The 23,052-nt window shown below is 32.1% G+C and overlaps 1 protein-coding gene across 1 annotated transcript; it reads left to right on the top strand.

The window, feature by feature from the left end:
• Positions 1-582: 582 nt before the first annotated feature.
• Positions 583-22,944, top strand: LOC134708244 (superkiller complex protein 2-like). The gene is made up of 23 exons (XM_063568630.1): positions 583-666; positions 1,084-1,201; positions 1,919-2,033; positions 2,934-3,005; positions 3,565-3,767; positions 4,195-4,251; positions 6,017-6,151; positions 6,564-6,709; positions 7,434-7,580; positions 10,422-10,506; positions 10,972-11,078; positions 12,212-12,358; positions 12,665-12,758; positions 13,157-13,369; positions 13,641-13,751; positions 14,300-14,530; positions 14,972-15,247; positions 16,111-16,484; positions 16,733-16,943; positions 18,392-18,502; positions 19,041-19,259; positions 20,881-21,018; positions 22,164-22,944. Exons 1-23 carry the CDS (start codon positions 584-586, stop codon positions 22,362-22,364), a joined length of 3,594 nt encoding a protein of 1,197 aa, XP_063424700.1. The 5' UTR covers position 583; the 3' UTR covers positions 22,365-22,944.
• Positions 22,945-23,052: the final 108 nt, after the last annotated feature.

The following is a 23,052-nucleotide window of genomic DNA, read 5'->3' as shown; positions in this document are numbered from 1 at the left end:
CAGAGCCTTGGTTCACACCGAATAGCAACCCATAAAGGGCCCCAAAAAATTACTAGAGTAAAACCATATGAAAAATCAAGAAACGAGAAACACTTATGAACCACATCAACAAACAACAACTACTGAACATCAGATTACTGACTTATAGGACAGGTTTAAACAATTGCAGTCGGATTAATCTTTTTAATGGTAGGAAACCTTCACGCTAATCTGAAACAATAGTGTATGTATTATAATAACATTTAATGAGTTTTGATTCTAACTTAAGAAACAAGTAGGCAACTGTATTATGATTTAACATTGAAGTACACAAACTCACTGCACAGAATATTCAGAGAAGGACTATTTATTTTATGGTTATCATGGTGGACAGTTTTCTCATTGGCCATCATACCACTTATACTGGTTTTGACATGTTTGAAACAGTAAGATTTTAATTATAGAGTTAAAATTAAAACTAAGTACAACTTTATTGAATACTTAATTTTTAGGAGAATGTAAATGGAGCAAAAGATCAAAATAAATATCAATATCTTCATCACAAGACTAGTTTTTGTTTAATCTTTTATAGAAGATGACAGCTATGGATGAATGGAAAGAAGAATTAGAAGAATATCTGACATGCATAGATGACCTGCCTATTAATAGTATCAACAGAAGTCAAAAGTAAGCCTGTGAATTATCTGTCAATAATATTAATAAGTATCTGTAAGTCTTATGTGAATCTACTTACTAATCACCACAAGTTTGAATTAAGGAAGTATGAACACAGGGAACAGAAATCAATAGAAAGTGAGAAAATTACCATATTTACAGAGAGTTGTTAATATTTATTCTTCATTTTTAGCTGTTAATTATTATTTTGTTGGTCTAGATTTTATTCTCAGTTTGGTAATTCAGCTTTATAATATTAACATATTTTTGGTTAATTAACAATTTACTGTAGCAACAGTGTAAACAGAAATTAAAAAGAAGTTGGGAAGTCATATAATTTCAGTTTCATCATATTGATATATTGTGTAATTTGTTTCCTGTATGATATGTTTATGAAAAAAAATGTGTAATATAAATTTTAATTTATAGATTTTGGAAAAGAGAACCTTGCCCAGAGAATTTGTTCTCTTCAGATGTTTGTCCTTGTCAAACCAAGATAGATGTAGTGAGAAATCCTACCACCGGTGTATTGTTAGGTTATAAAGAGGTAAATTTTCTATATAAAATTGAGAATGGAAATGGGGAATGTGTCAAAGAGACAACAATCCTATCACAGAGCAGAAAACAGTTGAAAGCCAACAATTGGTCTTCAACATAGCCAGAAAATCCCTCACAAAGAGGCATACTTCATCTGGTCCCTAAACAAAAATGTGTACTAGTTCCATTAAATGAATGTTGAACTAAACTAAACATATACAGGGACTAAATTTAAAAAACGTACAAGACTAACAGAGGCTCCTGAGGTGCAAAATGTGGAGGGTTAAACATATTTTGTTTTTCTACCCGTCCTCTATACATCTAGCCAATGTAGAATAATTAAACAAACACACAGCAATACCCACAATAAAACTCAGTTTAAAAGAAGTCAGAGTCTGATGTCAGAATAGGTAAGAAAAGACACTCAGTAACATGCATAATTAAAGTATGGATAATTTATGTTTCATAGCCCAAAATAGTTAAAATTTAAACCAAACAGAAATATGTTGGCATCACAACAAAATGTCCTACGGATATCCTCAAACAAATGAAAAGGAAATCAGTGAAAATTGTTTTTAAAACTTCTAATCCTGTGCTAAATTTAATTATTGTGTACATTTTACAGTTATACTTATAATAATCCAATGAAAGCTGTGTACTTTTGTGGACTGGTAACTTATTGGAATTTATAGTAAAACACAGGTATAGGTTTAATATACTATTTTAGGAATATCTTGCTAATATCAGTGAAAATGCCAGAAATTCATTGTCCCTTAAAAGACAACCTGGACCAGTTATGTTGGATGTCAGGGGATACAGCACACATAATCCTTTCTGGCCAGGTAAGACAACTATATAGTATAAGAAGATCCAGTACACTCTTCAATATGGACTTGCTAAGGTATGCATGAAACAGGCCTATGGTCAACATCACTATGCTGTAGGCTATCCTTTGAAAAGTAAATTTTTTGCCTTGTTCACAAGTGCTTTTAATTCGAATTGAATTCAAATCGAATTCGCTAATCGCGTTCACACACTCTTCTTTTTTATTTTGAATTAATTCGAATTGGATAACCAAATTGGCAATTCGCATTAGAAATACGCTTTTGTGAATATGAATTAAAAGTTAACGTCAGTTGGACAGTAAAGCGAATTTGACGCACATTGCAATTCGAACTAGAATTGACGTTAGGGCGTAAAACATTTCAATGCGACTTAGTTAATGCGAATTGAATTACGTGTGAACTCAGCATTATATGGAATACATATTTAACTGAAAAAATATCATGTCCTTGTCATATTTTGAATGAGCTTAAATGAAAGATGGGATTTCAATAGGAGTTAGATAAGGAGGATTAAATTATACATGCTTACTTCTAATAATTTGATAGATTGAATTCAATGAAGGGAGATAACACCAAATGTTTTATCATATGTTCACTTCAACAGTGTTGCCCTTGAAATCCTTGTGGTATTCCCAACTACAGTTCTGAGAAACTGATTTATGGAGAATCCTTATCTCTTTCTGAAAGCTGTAGGTTATAAAAATGTCAATAAAGTAATTGTGTCATACATCAATGAGACTGTATTCCGATGAAGCAAACTTTAAAAACAAAAAAATATATATAGGTCAATAGCTTTATAAAAAAAAAGTTTTTTTATTAACCATATGTCTAGCTCTACATCTCACCGATTCTTCTGATGAAAAGTAATTAAAAGATAATGTATCTTGTATTTTTCAGGAGGTCTAGATGAACCAGATATAGATAACTTGAATGAAAATTCTTCATTTGATAATTTACTTCTGGAAAAAGGTATGAACATAATTTTTTATGAACATTGGACAACAAATGTTGGAGACATTGATATATATTTTTAAATATTTTATTCATATTATCTTATTATTTGTAATAAATACAAATAATAAAGATAATGATGTTTTAGACGGTTTTTTTTTTATTATAATTTTTGCAGATTTGAATGTGTTTTTTTTACTATAAAGTAGAAAATTTGTTGATCAAATCTGATAATGATGAAACCCCAAATAATATCCTCTGTTTAAATTCAAAATTTTGAACCTCTTCAGAATACCAACCTTGCAAACATGGACACACATTAGTTACTTGTCTTGATTCCTTGATGAAAAAGGGAAAAAAACATCAATGTGTAGCACAGATAGCTACTGATGTTTATTGTGAAATAGGATATTACTGTGGTGTTTTTATTGTAAGGAAATGAAATATATTTCTTAATTTAGCTGTTAGCAGGTTGTATTTATACTTTCCATAGGACACGATTTTACATTTTTTAAGAGTGGTCCATTGTATGTTCTACAATGAATAAATGATATTTAATGGAATATTTCTGTTTTAGATTTTCTAACAGTAGCCCCTGGTATGAGTTCTGGAATGACATTTAAGACTACAAATTCCAAAGAAGAGTCTAGTCTAGAAGTGCCAACCTTAGAAGAGACCACACCCACTGTTATAAATCTAACAGATATCCTGACCCAGGACTTTGATGATTTAGGCGACTGGGATAAAGATGAAGAAGAGGTTAAAGTGGCTTCTGAAGAGGTTAGAATTACAAAAGATGTGATAGATACCATAGGGATATTCACACTCATAAGTATAAAATATACTGACAAAGTGACAAAGTCATGAAAAAAAACGACAACAGTACAAAAAACACAACATAGAAAAAAACTAAAGACTAAATAGTTAATTAGCTATGACCAGACTTGTAAAAAATTTAGTCTCTCATTCAACTTCCTGACCTCAGATATAAACGGCTTTTAAATTCATGCACTTTTATGTAAATTTTCTATGTCACAATGCTCATGTTATAACACCACAGTAAGAACTCATTGTTGGTAAATGTTGTTTATGTCAATTGACCTAGGTGTAACTCATTCATAAAAAAAACCTCAAGATTGTTGTTTTGTGTACCAATACAGATAATTTTATTTACCACTAAAGTTGTCAAAATTTTCTTTGTTTACAGGAGACAAGTGAACCAATCACAGTATCTGGAAGTGAAAATATTGATGAAATTGTCTCTGTAAGTTTTAACATTTTCTTATTGTTTTAAATTTGAGTGAACATCCCTATAGTGCATACTGTGATTCATTTATTTTCTTGAGTACCAATTTTTTGAGAAATACCTACATTTGTGTGAGTATTTGATTTTATAGTTTTGTCAAAATCTCATACTACAAGCCTATAGAAAATTTGTAATTTGTTGAAGATATTTTTTAGGTAAACTTTTGCCTTAAAATAGTATCATTTGTATGGTCAACTGCTTGGTGTAGAATGTAGTTTTTGCAGTTCAAGTTATTTTTAACCGGATTTTTGGGACAAAAATGTCGGTTATTGATTTGGGGATGTATATAGTGGCTGGGCGGTCAGGCGGCCGAGCGGGCGGGCTAGCGACAATCAAATGTTGTCCGTGCATTTACTCATGAACCGTTCAACCAAAGCATTTAAAATTCTAATATGTTGTTACTGACAACTAAATGAAAGTCAAGTTCAATAATGGGGATTTTGACTTTTACCATTCAGGAGTTATGGTTCTTGAAAGATGGAAAAATGGAGATTCCAGTCGTGTCCATGCAGTCACTCATGAACCGTTCAACCAAAGCATTTAAAATTTTAATATGTTGTTACTGACAACTAAATGAAAGTCAAGTTCAATAATGGCGATTTTGACTTTTACCATTCAGGAGTTATGGTTCTTGAAAGATGGAAAAATGGAGTTTCCAGTCCTGTCCATGCATTTGCGCATGAACTGTTCTACCAAATCTTCCCAAATTTTAATATGTTGTTACTGAAAAATAAATGAAGGTCAAGTTCAATAATGGCGATTTTGGTTTTTACCGTTCGGGAGTTATGGTTCTTGAAAGATGGAAAAATGGAGTTTCCAGTCGTGTCCATGCATTAACTCATAAACCTTTCAACCAAAGCTTTTAAAATTTTAATATGTTGTTACTGACAACTAAATTAAAGTCAAGTTCAATAATGGCGATTATGACTTTTACCGTTCAGGAGTTATGGTTCTTGAAAGATGGAAAAAATGGAGTTTCCAGTCGTGTCCTTGCAGTCACTCATGAACCATTCAACCAAAGCTTTTAAAATTTTAATATGTTGTTACTGACAACTAAATGAAGGTCAAGTTTAATAATGGTGATTTTGACTTTTACCGTTCAGGAGTTGTGGTTCTTGAAAGATGGAAAAATGGAGTTTCCAGTCGTGTCCATGCATTTACGCATGAACTGTTCTACCAAATCTTCCCAAATTTAAATATGTTGTTACTGATGACAAAATGAAGGTCAAGTTTAATAACGACGATTTTGAATTTTACCGTTCAGGAGTTATGGTTCTTGAAATATTGAAAAATGGTGTTTCCAGTCGTGTCCGTGCAATTTATCATGAACCATTCAACCAAAGCTTTTGAAATTTATATATGTTGTTACTGATGACAAAATAGAGGTCTAGTTTAATAATGACGATTTTTACTTTCACTGTTCATCAGATATGGTTCTTGTGATATTTGCAGGACACAAATAAATGTTAATAAATCCGGTTTGCTGTCGTTGTGACAGCCTCTTGTTTGTAGTGTATTCTGTAATTGTCTCTTTTGTCTTGAATATGAATATAATTATTTGGTCCCATACTTTTTTTAAACATCTGGAAAGATCTTCAATTATATGCCTTCTCAGATAACAATTACAATACAATAATTAATAATCTTCTATAGAGAAAATTTCAATAAAATCTGCTGGATGTTGGTTTTATCATTTTGTTTGATGACAGATATTTTATTATAGGCTACAATTCCTACTAGCAATGCAGCTGAAACTAAACCTGCACCAGCCCCAGTCAAGGAGGAATGGGCCATTAATGTGGATATAGATCACCCAGTGGATGACTTCTACAAGAGGATTCCTGATATGGCCTATAAGGTAAGAAAATACTCAAGCAGTTGGAATATAGAATTGATGTAGACCTTTCTTTTTTACCATTAAATCACTCGTTTACTGCCCTGAATTCCATTGGAATATAGGTCAGCAACAAAGGTACCATTAAATGTAGGTTTCTAATTGGTCATCAAAAATATGAACCATCTTGATTATCACAATAATAAAATTGTTCCTAATATGACCTGTAACATAGGATAGTTTCTTTGCTAATGATGAATGAAAATGTAGTGTTTGTGCAGACTGCTTTGTTAAACATTCATGAAAGATCTCTTTAAACTAACCAAAACATGACTTTACCTTTGATGATATCATGGATGATTTATGTAATAGTATTCTGATATGGCTGATGAATTTAGTTAATGGTTGGACAAAAAAGTATTTGTTTTTGTTTCAGTGGCCCTTTGAATTGGATGTCTTCCAGAAGCAAGCTATACTTCACTTAGAGAATCATGATAGTGTCTTTATAGCAGCACACACATCAGCTGGGAAGACTGTTATAGCTGAATATGCTATTGCCCTGTCACTCAAACACATGACAAGGTTTGTCCATAAAAACTCAGCGGGGTAATATCAAAGCTGAATATGCTATTGCCCTGTCACTCAAACACATGACAAGGTATGTCCATAAAAACTCAGCGGGGTAATATCAAAGCTGAATATGCTATTGCCCTGTCACTCAAACACATGACAAGGTTTGTCCATAAAAACTCAGCGGGGTAATATCAAAGCTGAATATGCTATTGCCCTGTCACTCAAACACATGACAAGGTTTGTCCATAAAAACTCAGCGGGGTAATATCAAAGCTGAATTAAGCTATTGCCCTGGCTTTCAAACACATGACAAGGTATGTCAATGAAAACTCAGCAGGGTAATATCAAATGTGAATTATATTGCCCTGCCACTCAAACATATGACAAGGTATGTAAATACAACATTAATACTTTCACTTCATAACTCAGGGAGGACAGCTATAGCTGAATATGCTTTTACCATTGCTTGTACAAACTTCGCTATATTTTTTACCATGGTGCCAGTACAGTTGATATGATGCTAGGATTTTAGGACAGCAGTTGTTATTCAAATCCACTGCCTCTGTTTGAAAATACTGGAGGAAAAACTAACAAAATATCCATATGACAATGGTACAGCAATACAGATGATATCTTTGGAGAATTTCTATTTTGGGTTGCTGTTTCATTTATATTTTGTATTCTTTTATTATATATCTTGATCAAATCTTTGATTAACCATTTTATATTATAGGACAATTTACACATCTCCAATCAAAGCTTTGTCAAACCAAAAGTACAGAGACTTTAAACAGACCTTTGTTGATGTGGGATTGATAACAGGAGATGTTCAGATCCATCAAGAAAGTGCATGTCTTATAATGACCACTGAAATTCTCAGGTGTGTAGTATTAGTCTTATAATGACCACTGAAATTCTCAGGTGTGTAGTATTAGTCTTATAATGACCACTGAAATTCTCAGGTGTGTAGTATTAGTCTTATAATGACCACTGAAATTCTCAGGTGTGTAGTATTAGTCTTATAATGACCACTGAAATTCTCAGGTGTGTAGTATTAGTCTTATAATGACCACTGAAATTCTCAGGTGTGTAGTATTAGTCTTATAATGACCACTGAAATTCTCAGGTGTGTAGTATTAGTCTTATAATGACCACTGAAATTCTCAGGTGTGTAGTATTAGTCTTATAATGACCACTGAAATTCTCAGGTGTGTAGTATTAGTCTTATAATGACCACTGAAATTCTCAGGTGAGTAGTATTAGTCTTATAATGACCACTGAAATTCTCAGGTGAGTAGTATTAGTCTTATAATGACCACTGAAATTCTCAGGTGTGTAGTATTAGTCTTATAATGACCACTGAAATTCTCAGGTGTGTAGTATTAGTCTTATAATGATGACTGAAATTCTCAGGTGTGTAGTATTAGTCTTATAATGACCACTGAAATTCTCAGGTGTGTAGTATTAGTCTTATAATGACCACTGAATATCTCAGGTGTGTAGTATTAGTCTTATAATGACCACTGAAATTCTCAGGTGTGTAGTATTAGTCTTATAATGACCACTGAAATTCTTAGGTGTGTAGTATTAGTCTTATAATGACCACTGAAATTCTCAGGTGTGTAGTATTAAGTCTTATAATGACCACCGAAATTTTCAGGTGTGTAGTATTAGTCTTATAATGACCACTGAAATTCTCAGGTGTGTAGTATTAGTCTTATAATGACCACTGAAATTCTCAGGTGTGTAGTATTAGTCTTATAATGACCACTGAAATTTTCAGGTGTGTAGTATTAGTCTTATAATGACCACTGAAATTCTTAGGTGTGTAGTATTAGTCTTATAATGACCACAGAAATTCTCAGGTGTGTAGTATTTATCTTATAAAGACGACTGAAATTCTCAGGTGTGTAGTATTAGTCTTATAATGACCACTGAAATTCTCAGGTGTGTAGTATTTATCTTATAAAGACGACTGAAATTCTCAGGTGTGTAGTATTAGTCTTATAATGACCACTGAAATTCTCAGGTGTGTAGTATTAGTCTTATAATGACCACTGAAATTTTCAGGTGTGTAGTATTAGTCTTATAATGACCACTGAAATTCTTAGGTGTGTAGTATTAGTCTTATAATGACCACAGAAATTCTCAGGTGTGTAGTATTTATCTTATAAAGACGACTGAAATTCTCAGGTGTGTAGTATTAGTCTTATAATGACCACTGAAATTCTCAGGTGTGTAGTATTTATCTTATAAAGACGACTGAAATTCTCAGGTGTGTAGTATTAGTCTTATAATGACCACTGAAATTCTCAGGTGTGTAGTATTAGTCTTATAATGACCACTGAAATTCTCAGGTGTGTAGTATTAGTCTTATAATGACCACTGAAATTCTCAGGTGTGTAGTATTAGTCTAATAATGACGACTGAAATTCTCAGGTGTGTAGTATTAGTCTTATAATGACCACTGAAATTTTCAGGTGTGTAGTATTAGTCTTATAATGACCACTGAAATTCTTAGGTGTGTAGTATTAGTCTTATAATGACCACTGAAATTCTCAGGTGTGTAGTATTTATCTTATAAAGACGACTGAAATTCTCAGGTGTGTAGTATTAGTCTTATAATGACCACTGAAATTCTCAGGTGTGTAGTATTTATCTTATAAAGACGACTGAAATTCTCAGGTGTGTAGTATTAGTCTTATAATGACCACTGAAATTCTCAGGTTAGTAGTATTAGTCTTATAATGACCACTGAAATTCTCAGGTGTGTAGTATTAGTCTTATAATGACCATTGAAATTCTCAGGTGTGTAGTATTAGTCTTATAATGACCACTGAAATTCTCAGGTGTGTAGTATTAGTCTTATAATGATCACTGAAATTCTTAGGTGTGTAGTATTTATCTTATAATGACCACTGAATATCTTAGGTGTGTAGTATTTATCTTATAATGACCACTGAAATTCTCAGGTGAGTAGTATTAGTCTTATAATGACCACTGAAATTCTTAGGTGTGTAGTGTTTGCATGTTATCTCAGGGCACTGTTATTGAGAAGTGTTTGTATCAAGATATGTCATAATCCGCTACCAGTGTCTATCTTATATCCTGTGCTGACATTTAGGAGATAACTGTATTGTATTTTAAGCTCCCACGGCATCAATTGGTGATTTGATGGTCTCAAATTAAGTTTACTGGCAATGCATTAGCTGAGACAGTAAACAGGTATTTGCGACCATCAAATCACCAATTGATGTCATATGAGCTTAAAATACAATATTGTTAACTCCATTCTAATAAAACTGACAGAAAACAACGTTAAAACATGTATTTAAAATCTATCATATATCCTCTGTGCTTGCGCGTACCTTCCATAGCATCAATTGTCAATTGATGCCATGAAAATTAGTGACATTATCCAATCAAAATGAATGTTACAAACCTTGTTGCATTAGAATACCAAGTAGCAGTATGAGTATAGGGAAAAAAACGGATTTGGTATAGCACTAATTCCCTGTACAGACTTGACAAAACATAAAGAAGTGGAGCAGCATTTTTATTATTCAATCGATTACAAGTGCTGATATTACTAAATTTTGTAATGCAGAATAGGGAAGAGGAATTAATATATCTGTATATTGTTGATGTAGGGTTTGTTGGTAAGTGAACTTGCTCAGTAAGGCTTTTACATTATGTAAGATATTTTATCTTTTAATTTTAGGTCAATGTTATACAATGGATCAGATGTGATCAGAGATCTGGAATGGGTCATCTTTGATGAGGTACATTACATAAATGATGCTGAGGTAAGAACCATTGTAAATGTAGAGTGTAAAAACACATTATTGTTATATAGATTTGGATAAAAGCCATTTGCACTTAACTGTATCATGATAATTCTGGAAAGAAATAAAGAAATAAAGTGATGGCATGACTGTGGTTTTCTTTAAATAAGGTAATTGCAACCCTCCTTCGCGTATTCAGCCAATCAGAGTAATTCTATTTACAATGATGTGAAATGGCTTAAACAAAACAAAAATTCATACCCTAGAGAAGCTTGAAACAAATCCAACAGAAAACAATAAAAGACTGAATTATGCTTATAACATTACACACACAAAAAATAAGATATGACATATGACTGACATCAACTAAGGTCAACAACTTGACTACATTGATTTTTTTTAGAAAAGACGAAAGGGAGATAATTTTATATTACCTCAATTTGAATGTAAATTTAAAACACTACAGTATTGATATTTATTTAACAGAGAGGAGTTGTGTGGGAGGAAGTACTCATCATGTTGCCTCAGCATGTAAACATCATTTTACTGAGTGCTACTGTACCCAATACCCTAGAGTTTGCAGATTGGATTGGGTAAGACCTTAAATGATACATATATGTCTGTGAAAAAATGTTAAGGATTTTCTACCCCAGGAGTAGATTTCCTTGGCTGTATTTGGCAAAACGTTTTTATGCCCCACCTACGATAGTAGAGGGGCATTATGTTTTCTGGTTTGTGCGTCCGTTCATCCGTCTGTCTGTTTGTTTGTCTGTCTGTCTGTCTGTTCGTTTGTCTGTCCATTTGTCCGTCTGTCAAGATTCAGGTTAAAGTTTTTGGTCAAGGTAGTTTTTGATGAAGCTGAAGTCCAATCAACTTGAAACTTAGTACACATGTTCCTTTTGATATGATCTTTCTAAATTTAAAGCCAAGTTAGACTTTTGGCCCCAATTTCACGGTCCACTGAACATAGAAAATGAAAGTGTGAGTTTCAGGTTAAAGTTTTTGGTCAAGGTAGTTTTTGATGATGATGAAGTCCAATCAACTTGAAACTTAGAGCACATCTTCCCTATGGTATGATCTTTTTAATTTTAATGCCACATTAGATTTTTTACCCAATTTCATGGTCCATTGAACATGGAAAATTATAGTGCGAGTGGGGCATCCGTGTACTTTGGACACATTCTTGTTGAATGTGTGTCCACAGTGCTGGTCAACTGTATACTTTTTTTGTCCTGATTTACTTTTTTATGCCCAACGTACGATAGTAGAGGGGCATTATGTTTTCTGGTCTGTGCGTCCGTTCGTCTGTCTGTCCGTTCGTTTGCCCGTGTAGACCAGATGCTTGTCTGGCATACAAAATTTAAATCTTGGTATCTTTGCTGGACTCATCTCATTTTGTTTGATAATTTTTGTTCCTATTGATCATCTTTGGACCTTGAAACCAACTGTTTTTCATCATGTATTAGCCATATTACAGGACAGTATTATTGATTCATTTATATTCATTGGACACCAATTTTTGTGGATCTCTTTGGTACAGGTGAATCACAAATTTAAATATTTTAAATTAAAACGAATTACAATTTTCTTAAGGAGTATATGCAGACCTTGCCAAAACAACGAAATTAAACATCCATGAAAATGTATTTTTCTAAATCCACAAAATTTGTACCCACATTAGTAAATGAATTCAGAGTAAATTGTGTTTATATATTTATATTGATAGGAGAACAAAAAGGAAGAAGATTTATGTGATTAGTACCCTTAAGAGACCAGTACCTTTGGAGCATTATCTATACACAGGAAACAGTAATAAAACTAGCAGTCAATTATTCCTTATACTGGATCATAAGAAACAATTCCAGATTGGAGGGTATGTATTATAAAAGGGTGATTTGCAGACTTTCTGTATATTGAGAACAATTATTAAACTAGTTGTCAGTTGCCTCTCATAGTTGACCATGAGAAACAGTTCTAGATTGGAGGGTATTTATATTAAAGGGATCCTTTGAAGACAATCAATATATTTATTATGTATTCTTTATCAATGTCCTGGTAATAGAAATGTGGTGTAGGTGCTACAATTGTTTTTGTGATAGTCTTTGTGGTGGGAATGTCTGACATGTTTGAATATTAATTGATATTGTTCTGATATTTCCTTGTCATAACTTTTACACAGGTATAACAAGGCAGTGGATGCCAAGAAAGAACGAACTAGTAAGGCATCACAAAATTTTGGAGCAAAAGGACAAAGGGGAGGTCATCCAAATCAGGTAATTTAATAGACCACTTAGGAGTTGGTTGCATTTCCGTCAAAAACTTTGGTTTAAGAGAATATCATTCATGCATTTAGGGGCATTGTCAAATATCATCAGAACAAATATTAGTTCTGGTTTATAAGTCAGAGGTATCAACCATTTGTGTGGATTCATAGTTATTTGTGTGACACCAATTCTTATGAATTTTTTAGATGTAGGTTAACCCCAAATGGAGATATTCAAAAAGGTGTAAATTTGATAAAGAGTTGTAAGCACAAATTGGCAAAACTTCAAAAAAGATCTTCATTAAAAAAATCTACTCAAAACACGAACATTTGAACCAATGAAAATAAATGAATCCACATGTAGAAGTCATTAACAATTGAATATTGTTTGTTTTTTTTCATTTTCAGGACAAAAATATCTGGATTTCCCTGATTGATATGTTGAAAAAGAAGGACAAACTACCTGTGGTATCATTTATATTCTCTAAGAAGAGAATAGAAGAAACAGCAAATAATCTGGGAAGTTTGGATCTTACTGACCAGAAGGAAAAAAGTGAAATACATATATTCTTTCATAAATCTATTAATAGATTGAAAGGAACTGATCAGAAACTCCCTCAGGTAAATGATGGTTTTTTTTAGTAAACTTACGGAGTTAAGCTATGAGTGCAATCTCATATAATGAAGGAAAAAAAAGGACAGCCTCCTAGTCCATGTTTGAGTTACTAGTTCTCAGAACTGATAGCCTTCAGTCGTTTAATTTTATGTGCATATTTTATGATTAACTAGTTTGATTTAAGTTTTAAGCTTCAGGAAATGAAATAGTTCCACAATTTGAATTTTGGAAACAGGCCTTTCATGTTATATTTAACCTTGTTATATATTTACACAGATAACACAGATGGAAGACATACTTAAGAGAGGACTCGGTGTCCATCACAGTGGGATATTACCAATACTAAAAGAAGTAGTAGAAATGTTGTTCCAGAAAGGTCTAGTCAAGGTAGGTACAAATGTCATTCCAAGAAAAGGTATTGCAAATTTTAAGTACCGGTACACCAGCAGTCTTGATATAACAGAACAGCTATGTAGTTGATCATTACTTCATAATGTAATTGTACAGCTGGTTGGTATTTCTATCTTGATATGTGGAAGTTGTATGAAATGTCTTCAAGAAAATCTTGGGACTTACAATTTCACCCTTGGTTCAATGATAACTTCAACATGTGTATTGAAATATTGAATGTGTAACACCAGAATAAAATTTACTCTAAAACAAACAAAGAATCATAATAAAACAAGAATAAGACCCTCCTTATGGCTAAATATGATGGGTTCCAAGTAAATGGTAATGTAGATCCATAAAATGCTTAAAAGAGACATTTGAAAGAACTAATAATTTAACCAAATATAAGTTATTGAGGCTAGATAAAAGCAAGTGTGTAAATTATTTACTATCTAGAAACTGAAAGTGACATCTTTTTGTCATACCATTAACTTTTAAATCAATGTAAATTAAAGAGTTTATGGCAAGTATCAATATATTGGCAGGTTCTGTTTGCAACTGAGACATTTGCTATGGGGTTAAATATGCCAGCCAGAACAGTTGTGTTTGATACGGCACGTAAACATGATGGCACAGGGTTCCGTGACCTACTTCCTGGAGAGTATATACAAATGGCAGGGCGTGCTGGAAGACGTGGACTTGATACAACAGGAACTGTTATAATGCTCTGTAAAGGAGATATTCCAGTGGTATCAGATCTACAGAAAATGATGTTGGTGAGTTAATCTGTAATTGTTTTATGCCTATTTTAGCTGACTATGCAGTATGGACCTTGCTCATTGTTGAAGGTAACCTATAGTTGTTAATTTTGTGTCATTTGGTCTCTTGTAGAGGGTTGTCTCATTGACAAACATTCCAAATCTTCTTGTTTATATGTAACCAAATGTGTCTCTATATCCCACCTGTTTTGTCTTCCTGTGTGTATCCACTTTTTAATGCATGACCCATCTATAACCAGCGAATTAAATATATACTGTTATTTATTTTTCAGGTTTCATTGAAATCTGAAGATTCTGTGCACAAGTACTCATTTCTTGGGTCCATTGATTTTTGGGTTTCCATAGCACAACTTATACTTTACTATTACTTTGTACATACAATGTAAGGTAGGCATCTTGTCCATAGCTCCACTGTAAACTTATTATGATTTATTTTAGGGAAAACCAACCAAACTGGAATCTCAGTTCCGACTGACATATTCTATGATACTAAATCTACTTAGAGTTGAACAGCTGAAAGTTGAGGACATGATTAAAAGAAGTTTTTCTGAGTTTCATTCACAGAAGGATAAAGTTAAACATAAAGAGGACATGGATAAACTGTATAAAGAAATAGCTAAAGTAAAAGATATAGAGTGTTATATGTGTTCTATAGACTTAGAAATGTATTACCAAACTTGTAAAGATTATCACCAGCTCAAGAAAAAAATACAGGTAAGGCAGTGGAAAGTTATTTGCATTATGGTTCCTATGAAATTGTGATATACATGAGGAAGCCTGCACTTCCATTTTGCATTTAAAAAGTATACTGCAGGGTTATTAGCATAAATTAAAAAGTAAATGGATCTTAGCATTTTAAAAATAATTTTAGTTTAAATATCATTTCAATCTCCATGACATTCCTTCATACCAACTTAATTATTTATCACAGTAATGCTTGTTTATCTTTAATACTTTTCACTCAAAATTATTTAAGAATTTTTTTTATGCCCTATTTATTATTCCCCATTTATGGGCATTATATTTTATGGTCTGTACTTCCGTCATTATGTTCGTCCGTCTCGCTTCAGGTTAAAGCTTTGGGTCTAGGTAGTTTTTTATGTAGTTGAAGTCCAATCAACTTGAAACTTAGTAAACATGTTCCCTATGAAATGATCATTTTACTTTTAATGCCAAATTAGAAATTTTATCCCAATTTCACGGTCCACTGAACATAGACAATGATAGTGCGGATGGGGCATCTGTGTACATGGGAGACTTTCTTGATTGCCTTCAAAAATATTTCATGTACTAGATCATGCAAATTTTTTAAACCTTTGAAAATTGCAGAAATTTTTACAATAATTGAAAGACATGATATTTAAACCATTCACATACGACCAAAAAAAAACCATGATTTTGTAAAAATTCAGTCCAAATATGACCCTTTTGCACACCTCCTGTGAAAAAAAAAAAGATTTTGATAATAACTTATGGAAAAAATAAAAAGTAGTATTTAACACTATATAATACTGTAACCTCTTACTTTATTTACTCTCTTTCATTGAATAATTCATATTTAATTGTTTATTTTGTAGGCTGTTGTTTTGTCTCATCCAGCAGCCATTAAATCACTTACAGCTGGACGTGTTATTGTAATTAATGACAACCTACGCAAAAATGTTGTCGCTGTTGTATTGAACTCATCAGTAGGTACAAACAATGAAAGGGCATTCACTTGCTTAGCAATATGTGAGAAAAGGGGAGTAACTCTTTCTAAAGAGGATCTGACTAAATATGATAAAATATCTCCAGTGTTGGGAAATACGCTATTTATACCTGAAAGTCCATGCTGGCATGAGTTAGTTCAAGTGAAAGCTGCAAATGTTAGCATTGTTACTACCAAGACCATAAGAGTTGATGCAGATAAAATAATTAATGACTTAAAGAAAAGACAACAGCCTAGATTTAAGTAAGTTTAACACTGCTTAACTATATGAGTTTATTTGCCTATCAATGAATACTGTGGATTCTTTTGTATATTATTTATAAGTGGATAGTGGATTTGCTTTGTTTTGTCAAATTTTGCTTACAAGCCTTTAAAAATGTATCCTTTGTTAGATATTTAAATTAATTGTTTACCTATACATTTGTACCACGAAATACATGAAAAATATTTGTTCGCCATGTTTTTCATTATTCTTCAACTTTTTTTTTTAGAGATGATCCTCCTGGCCAATCAGTTTCTATAGCAACCCAAGAATTGTTACGTTTAACAGAAACTAATTCTGACGGCCTACCAGGACTGGACCCTGTTAAAGATTTGCATATCCGAGACATTGAATTAGTAGAACAATTTAGATCTATACAGGCTATGGAGCAGACATTTACATCATTTCAATGTATAAACTGTCCTAGATTTCAAGAACATGTAAGTGTCATTCAAATCTTTTTTTACTCTACTACTTCAGATATATAAATTGATTTGTATTATACTTATGTATACAAGTCACATTACCTAAAGATCTGTGAAAGCAGTGAAAGTACTAGTAAAAGTGATGTATTGAAACCGTTATTATCTTTTATTAATTTTCTTATATATGTATAAAAATATATGTGTCCAAGTGGTCTAGAGCGCTGGACACAGTGCATGTGTTGTTGTCTCAATTTCAAATCCAGGGGAGGGAAGAACAAAAAATTGCTTCCATAATGATATTTAGAGAAGCTATGAATATAAAATGTTTTTTCAGTTGTGGCCCATATATCACTTCACTGGTGATCCAATGGTTGGATCTGACGAAAAGTTGCCACTTGTTCAGACATATTTAAAAAAATATATACATATATATGCTACAGAGTAGACACTTATATACTGTAGATTTGTTATTGCAAAATTTGGTTCAGGATAAGTTCTAAAAAAATCAAAACTTACATTTTGACAGCATAACTTGTATGCAGCATTTTTTTAAGTTACAAAAATTGATTTTTCATTCAAATCTGTTGGGCAGATATCACAATAAGAATTGCTATCAAAATTATTTCATTTACTGTATGGGTATGCAGAATCCAGTGTTACTAAACTTATTCTCTAGATAAAATATAGTGAAGGCCGTACTGTGACCTATAGTTGTTAATGTTTGTGTCATTTTGGTCTTTTGTGGATAGTTGTCTCATTGGTAATCATACCACATCTTCTTTTTTATATAGAGTACAACATATGATAGTATAAGATATTGTAGAATACCAAACATCTTCTATCATCAGCAAAATTTATTCATTTAAGCACAAAATCACTATATAAACTAAAAAAAACTCCTGAAAATAATTCAAAATTTTGGTCTGGCATATTATGTCTGGGCTTATTCATATTTTAACTTTGCAAATTTAGCATTGAACCTCCTGCCATTCATGTTGTACATTCACATCTGGTTTAAAATGCAATCACCAGAGGCTTGATATGCATAGTTGTAACATAGAATTAGGGTTTTTTTCAGTGGGGATACAAATAAGTGTTTGGTGGAAGTCAAAATTATATTTACTTAAGGATTCATCATTATGTGTTGGGTACAAATGTAAAATTGAGAATGGAACTGAGGAATGTGACAAAGAGACAATGTTCATAGGTTCTGTGGATATTGATTAACCACAAATTATATGTGTAAAAAAAATCAATATTCCTTATAGGTAAACTTTGTCAAAATCACAAAATCAAGTATCCAAAAATATACAATTTTTTCAAAATTAACCACAGTTTTCTGATTTACCCTAAGTCTTGTTTCAAAAGCAACTTGTGACTGAATCCAATAGAATGAGTGAAAATTTAGCATCTACACAGAGTTTAAAAACATTTGAAAGTTACAAATTCCATCTATGTTTTAGTTTGATGAACACAGCAGTAACATGGAATTAAGGACTAAATACAGACATCTGAAATATTTACTGTCTGATGAAAGTTTGATGCTGCTTCCAGAATATCAACAAAGAATTGAGGTATGTTATAACTACTAACCTATGAAATTGTAAATTAAAAATAGAACTTAGAAATTGTAAACTACTGTAAATTCAGAAATTAATGCGAGGTTTCTTTTATTGCGAAAAATGCGACAGAGTTGTAAACGCAATAATTTAAACTCGCATTTTGAAATAATTTTTATATGAATTAAACAGGATTATTCTTGAAATCATAAAAAATAAAATCGCATATAAATCTAAAATGACAAAATGAAAATCGCAATAATAAATGCACGCAATAATTTCTGAATTTACAGTATTGAATTCAATAGTTAATATCTTAATGAGTTGGGCAGAATTGTTAATGATGGCCAGTCTTATTTTCCCCATGCTTGTAACCTTTGTACTTCTTCTTGAAAATTACATTACTTTCCTACATGCAAAAAAGCCTATTAAAATGAATACTCACTAAAAAAAACCAGGAAATTGGTTGCATATAAACAATCTTTTGCTAAGTTCAACTAAGGTAATCTATTAAAATATATTTGAATTTAAATTGAGATTTTTTTCTTTTCAGGTGCTAAAATCTTTGAACTACATAGATGAGCATAATGCAGTTCAGTTGAAAGGTCGTGTAGCTTGTGAGATCAGTACACACGAACTGATGATAACAGAATTAGTATTTGAGAATGCATTGACTGAGTTACATCCAACAGAGATTGCTGCATTAATGTCATGTGTTGTGTTTGAACAGAAGAGAGCCTCCGAACCAAAACTTATTGATACCCTTGTACAGGTGAGATTGGATTATGTTGGTTGTATCCCTGCAGATTACATCTATTGTATTAAGAAATCAAATGAAACAGTTAAGGTGGTACCCAACACCTTCACTAAAATTAATTTGGCTCGTTTAATTTTCATAAAATTTTGACAAAGTATTTACTTTGACCCTTTGACAAAAATATGAAAATTTCAAAAAATTTGAACCAACCATTTTATCAGAAAAATTACACTGGTTACTCAGCAGTTTGACAAACACTTATTTTGATCATTGAGAAGCTTAATATTACTTAAGGAGGCTCGAGGGTATAAAAATTTCAGAAAAAAAATAAACATTTGTTTTTCATTACAAATTTTATTTGTTATCTTTTGTAGTTATTACTTTATCATATGGTACAAAAATAATTCAAAACAATCAATTCGTGTTGGCCCCAGATGACTTTCAAAATGTTTACATCATTGAAAAAGTTCCAAATTATCTCCCTTTGGTGGAAAAAGGCTTTAAAATTGAAATATCTTTTTCAACTCATCGGTGACCTATATTTTTTAATATAATTTCCATATAAGCTGTACTTAAACTAAATTATTGTAAAATTTGAGCGATTTCTGTAATAAATTTCTTTTTTTATTTCGATATTAACTTTATTTCTCCTATTACTTCAACAGAAAAAAACCACTTTTACACAAATGTATGCTTCTTTCGAAGGCAGATTGTGAGCGCAAATGAACGGTGACCCCACTTTTTTATTTTATTTTTCTATTAACTATAAGATAAAGTTCATTTATAGAAAAATATAGAGAAATCCTATATAAATGATTTAGACCCGCGAACCCCCTTAACAACACAACGTAATTAAAACATTTAGCTGATTTTACAGAGTTATCTCCCTGTAGTGTTAGGTACCACCTTAACCCTTTCCTTCATAATGACGCTTTTTGACCCCACCCCCTTTCCTCCATAATGACGCCTTTTGACGCCTGTGTAGTACTTCAGTTGAAACGCTTTGACTACAAAATGTTTGCATCAGACTTAAAAAAATTAGTATCTAATATGAAAAGGCTATTCATGAGAATATCTGACTTGAGTTTCATTGATGAAATATTCATTTTCACAATGCATTAATACTTTAAACCTGATGATTTTTTTTTATTGAAAAAATCCTATGCAAATCAAGTATGCGAGAGAAAAAAATACATGGAGGAAAGGGTTAACCTATGGAAAATTTGAAATTAGGTGAACATTTACTCTCATGGTTCAACTGTATCCACGATATGCCAAAAGGTTGGTATCCAACGAGTAATAATGAGTCAACAGTTCTCACTTTTACCCTTAGAAAATGCCTATTAAAGAATATTGTAGGTATAGATCAATAAATTGTAAGCATTTGAGTTGGTGAAATCATGAATGATTCTACTTATCTACCACTTCTGTTTGGTAATGAGGATTTCTATTGATGGCAAGACTTCGGGCCTTTTATAGCTGACTATGCGGTATGGGCTTTGCTCATTGTTGAAGGCTGTACCTATAGTTGTTAATGTTAGTGTTATTTTGGTCTTTTGTGAATAGTTATCTCGTTGGCGATAATACCAGATCTTCTTTTTTTATATAAACATTAATAAAATGAGATTATTTGTAGGGGAAAGAAAAGATCCTTGGTATAGCCAGGAAGATTGACTCTCTCCAGAGACAGTTTGGAATACAAGCTCCTATAGATTACGAAGAAGAATTCAAATTTAATTTGATGGAAGTTGTTTTTGAATGGGCAAGAGGATTGGTAAATAATTTAAAACGCTTTAGGTCTATTAAACTGTTGATCTGTTGATAGATAGAAAAGTTACCATCCAAATACACAACACTTTATGGACTAAAATGTCCTTTATATTCATGTTCATTATCAACCAATTAAAAGAAATAAGGTGAAAACTCAACTAGAGACCATGTAAAAGTAGTAATGCATGGATGCATTACCCTCCAAAAATGTATACCAAGTATAGATACATGTTAAGTTGGTTCTCGGCTGACTACTACACTTTGTTCATAGACAGCCGGTGTGAGCCGATCTTTTGTAGAATCTGATTAGTCGACCAATCAAATTACGTGTATTACACAGCACTTCATATTGTACAGATGAAGTTTTATTTAATGCTACAATCCGAGAAATGTTATCGCAAATGAGAAGGAACAATCTTTTTTCCTTCCAAACATCCGTTGGAACTTTTTTTCAAAGGTTAAAATATATTGTCGAGACCACAGCCTTCAGTTCAAAAGTTTCCATTTTGTATGACGTCAGGTTGATTTGCGAAAATCGTTCATGCAGTTTAGCGGGATTTTATTTTTTTGTCAAATTTATACCCTTTTCCGATATTTTTTCTTAATGTAATGCAATAGATTAGTTAAATTTAGAATGTGGATGTATTTGACCCATTAATTAATGCTTTTCTATGCAAAAGGAAACAAATTGTTCTGTTTGTTTACATGTTCTGATATTGTACGTTGCTATGTAACAAAGTATCGTCCAATCTCGTTCAAATCTCCAGGGCAAAATTTGGCCTAAAAATCGGGCCATACCGGTTGTTTGAGTGAAGCGAATACAAGCGGATTCCAGTTTAAGATACATGTATTATATCAATTTATATAAGATTTTTGAAAAATGTAAAATTATTTTGTGGTACATGTACCTGTACTTGATAATCATGATAGTTCATGTCAGAATAACTACTTCTTGTTATATTAAAGGTAAATTTCATTGAAGTTCCTCTAAATCAATATACCGCCAAGATTATATTTTCATACAAACTAACAAAGACAACAAACAAACAATGGAATACAGACTGATTTCAGCTATTTACTATGACCTCAAACATGTTGTTAAATTTCAGGCTTTGTCAAAACCCCAATGAATTTTTATCTATTTTTCAGCCCTTTTCTGAGATAACAAACTTAACAGATGTACAAGAAGGAATAATTGTGAGATGTATACAGAGACTTAATGAAACATTACGAGATGTAAGGAATGCTGCCAGAATTATAGGAGATCCTGTTCTTTATCAGAAAATGGAAGAAGCTTCCTCTATGGTTAAAAGGGATATTGTGTTTGCTGCTTCATTATATACTCAATAAATCTTTTATCAGAAAATGGAAGAAGCTTCCTCTATGGTTAAAAGGGATATTGTGTTTGCTGCTTCATTATATACTCAATAAAATCTTGCATAGTAATAACACCTCTACGATCAGTCATTTGTAGTTATACTTGGAGGAGATAACCGGATTTACATTTGTCCATCCTTCAGTTTTTTTTGTCGGTATATCTGTCCCATGAAATATTGTAGCATTGTTTAAAGGAGCAACAAATCAGAGCTTGAAATTTACCAGAGTGGAAATCTTCCTGTTAATAAGTGAGCCTTTTGAAAAAAAAATGTTGTCTTCATATACAGGTATTCAACAAGCAGTTTATGTTTTGCATACACTGTATGTTACCTCTAATTTGAACCTTGTCAATTATAAAGTTCCACAATATATCATTTTACCTCAAGATAATAAACATGTTCATGGCATATTCTTAAATTTGGATTTTCAGAATAAATTTTTGTTGTTTTGAATGGATTTAAACAGATTATTGCATGCCAGCTCACTAGGTTATGATGCAATCATAAAACAGACATCATTTAAATGCACATAATATTAAATGTTTCATAGCTAATCGGTTTTTGTTCTTAATCAGTTAAGTGCATGGAAGAAAAGCAACAAATACCAGTTAAAAAGATTTTGGTACGACTCAACAAGGTGTACACACTACCACAAGACAAGG

This window comes from Mytilus trossulus, chromosome 2 (assembly GCF_036588685.1).
Source record: "Mytilus trossulus isolate FHL-02 chromosome 2, PNRI_Mtr1.1.1.hap1, whole genome shotgun sequence".
In the NCBI taxonomy this organism is placed as follows: Eukaryota; Metazoa; Mollusca; class Bivalvia; order Mytilida; family Mytilidae; genus Mytilus; species Mytilus trossulus.
The sequence above is the reverse complement of the archived record's forward strand: the minus strand, read 5'-3'. Positions and strand labels throughout refer to the sequence as shown.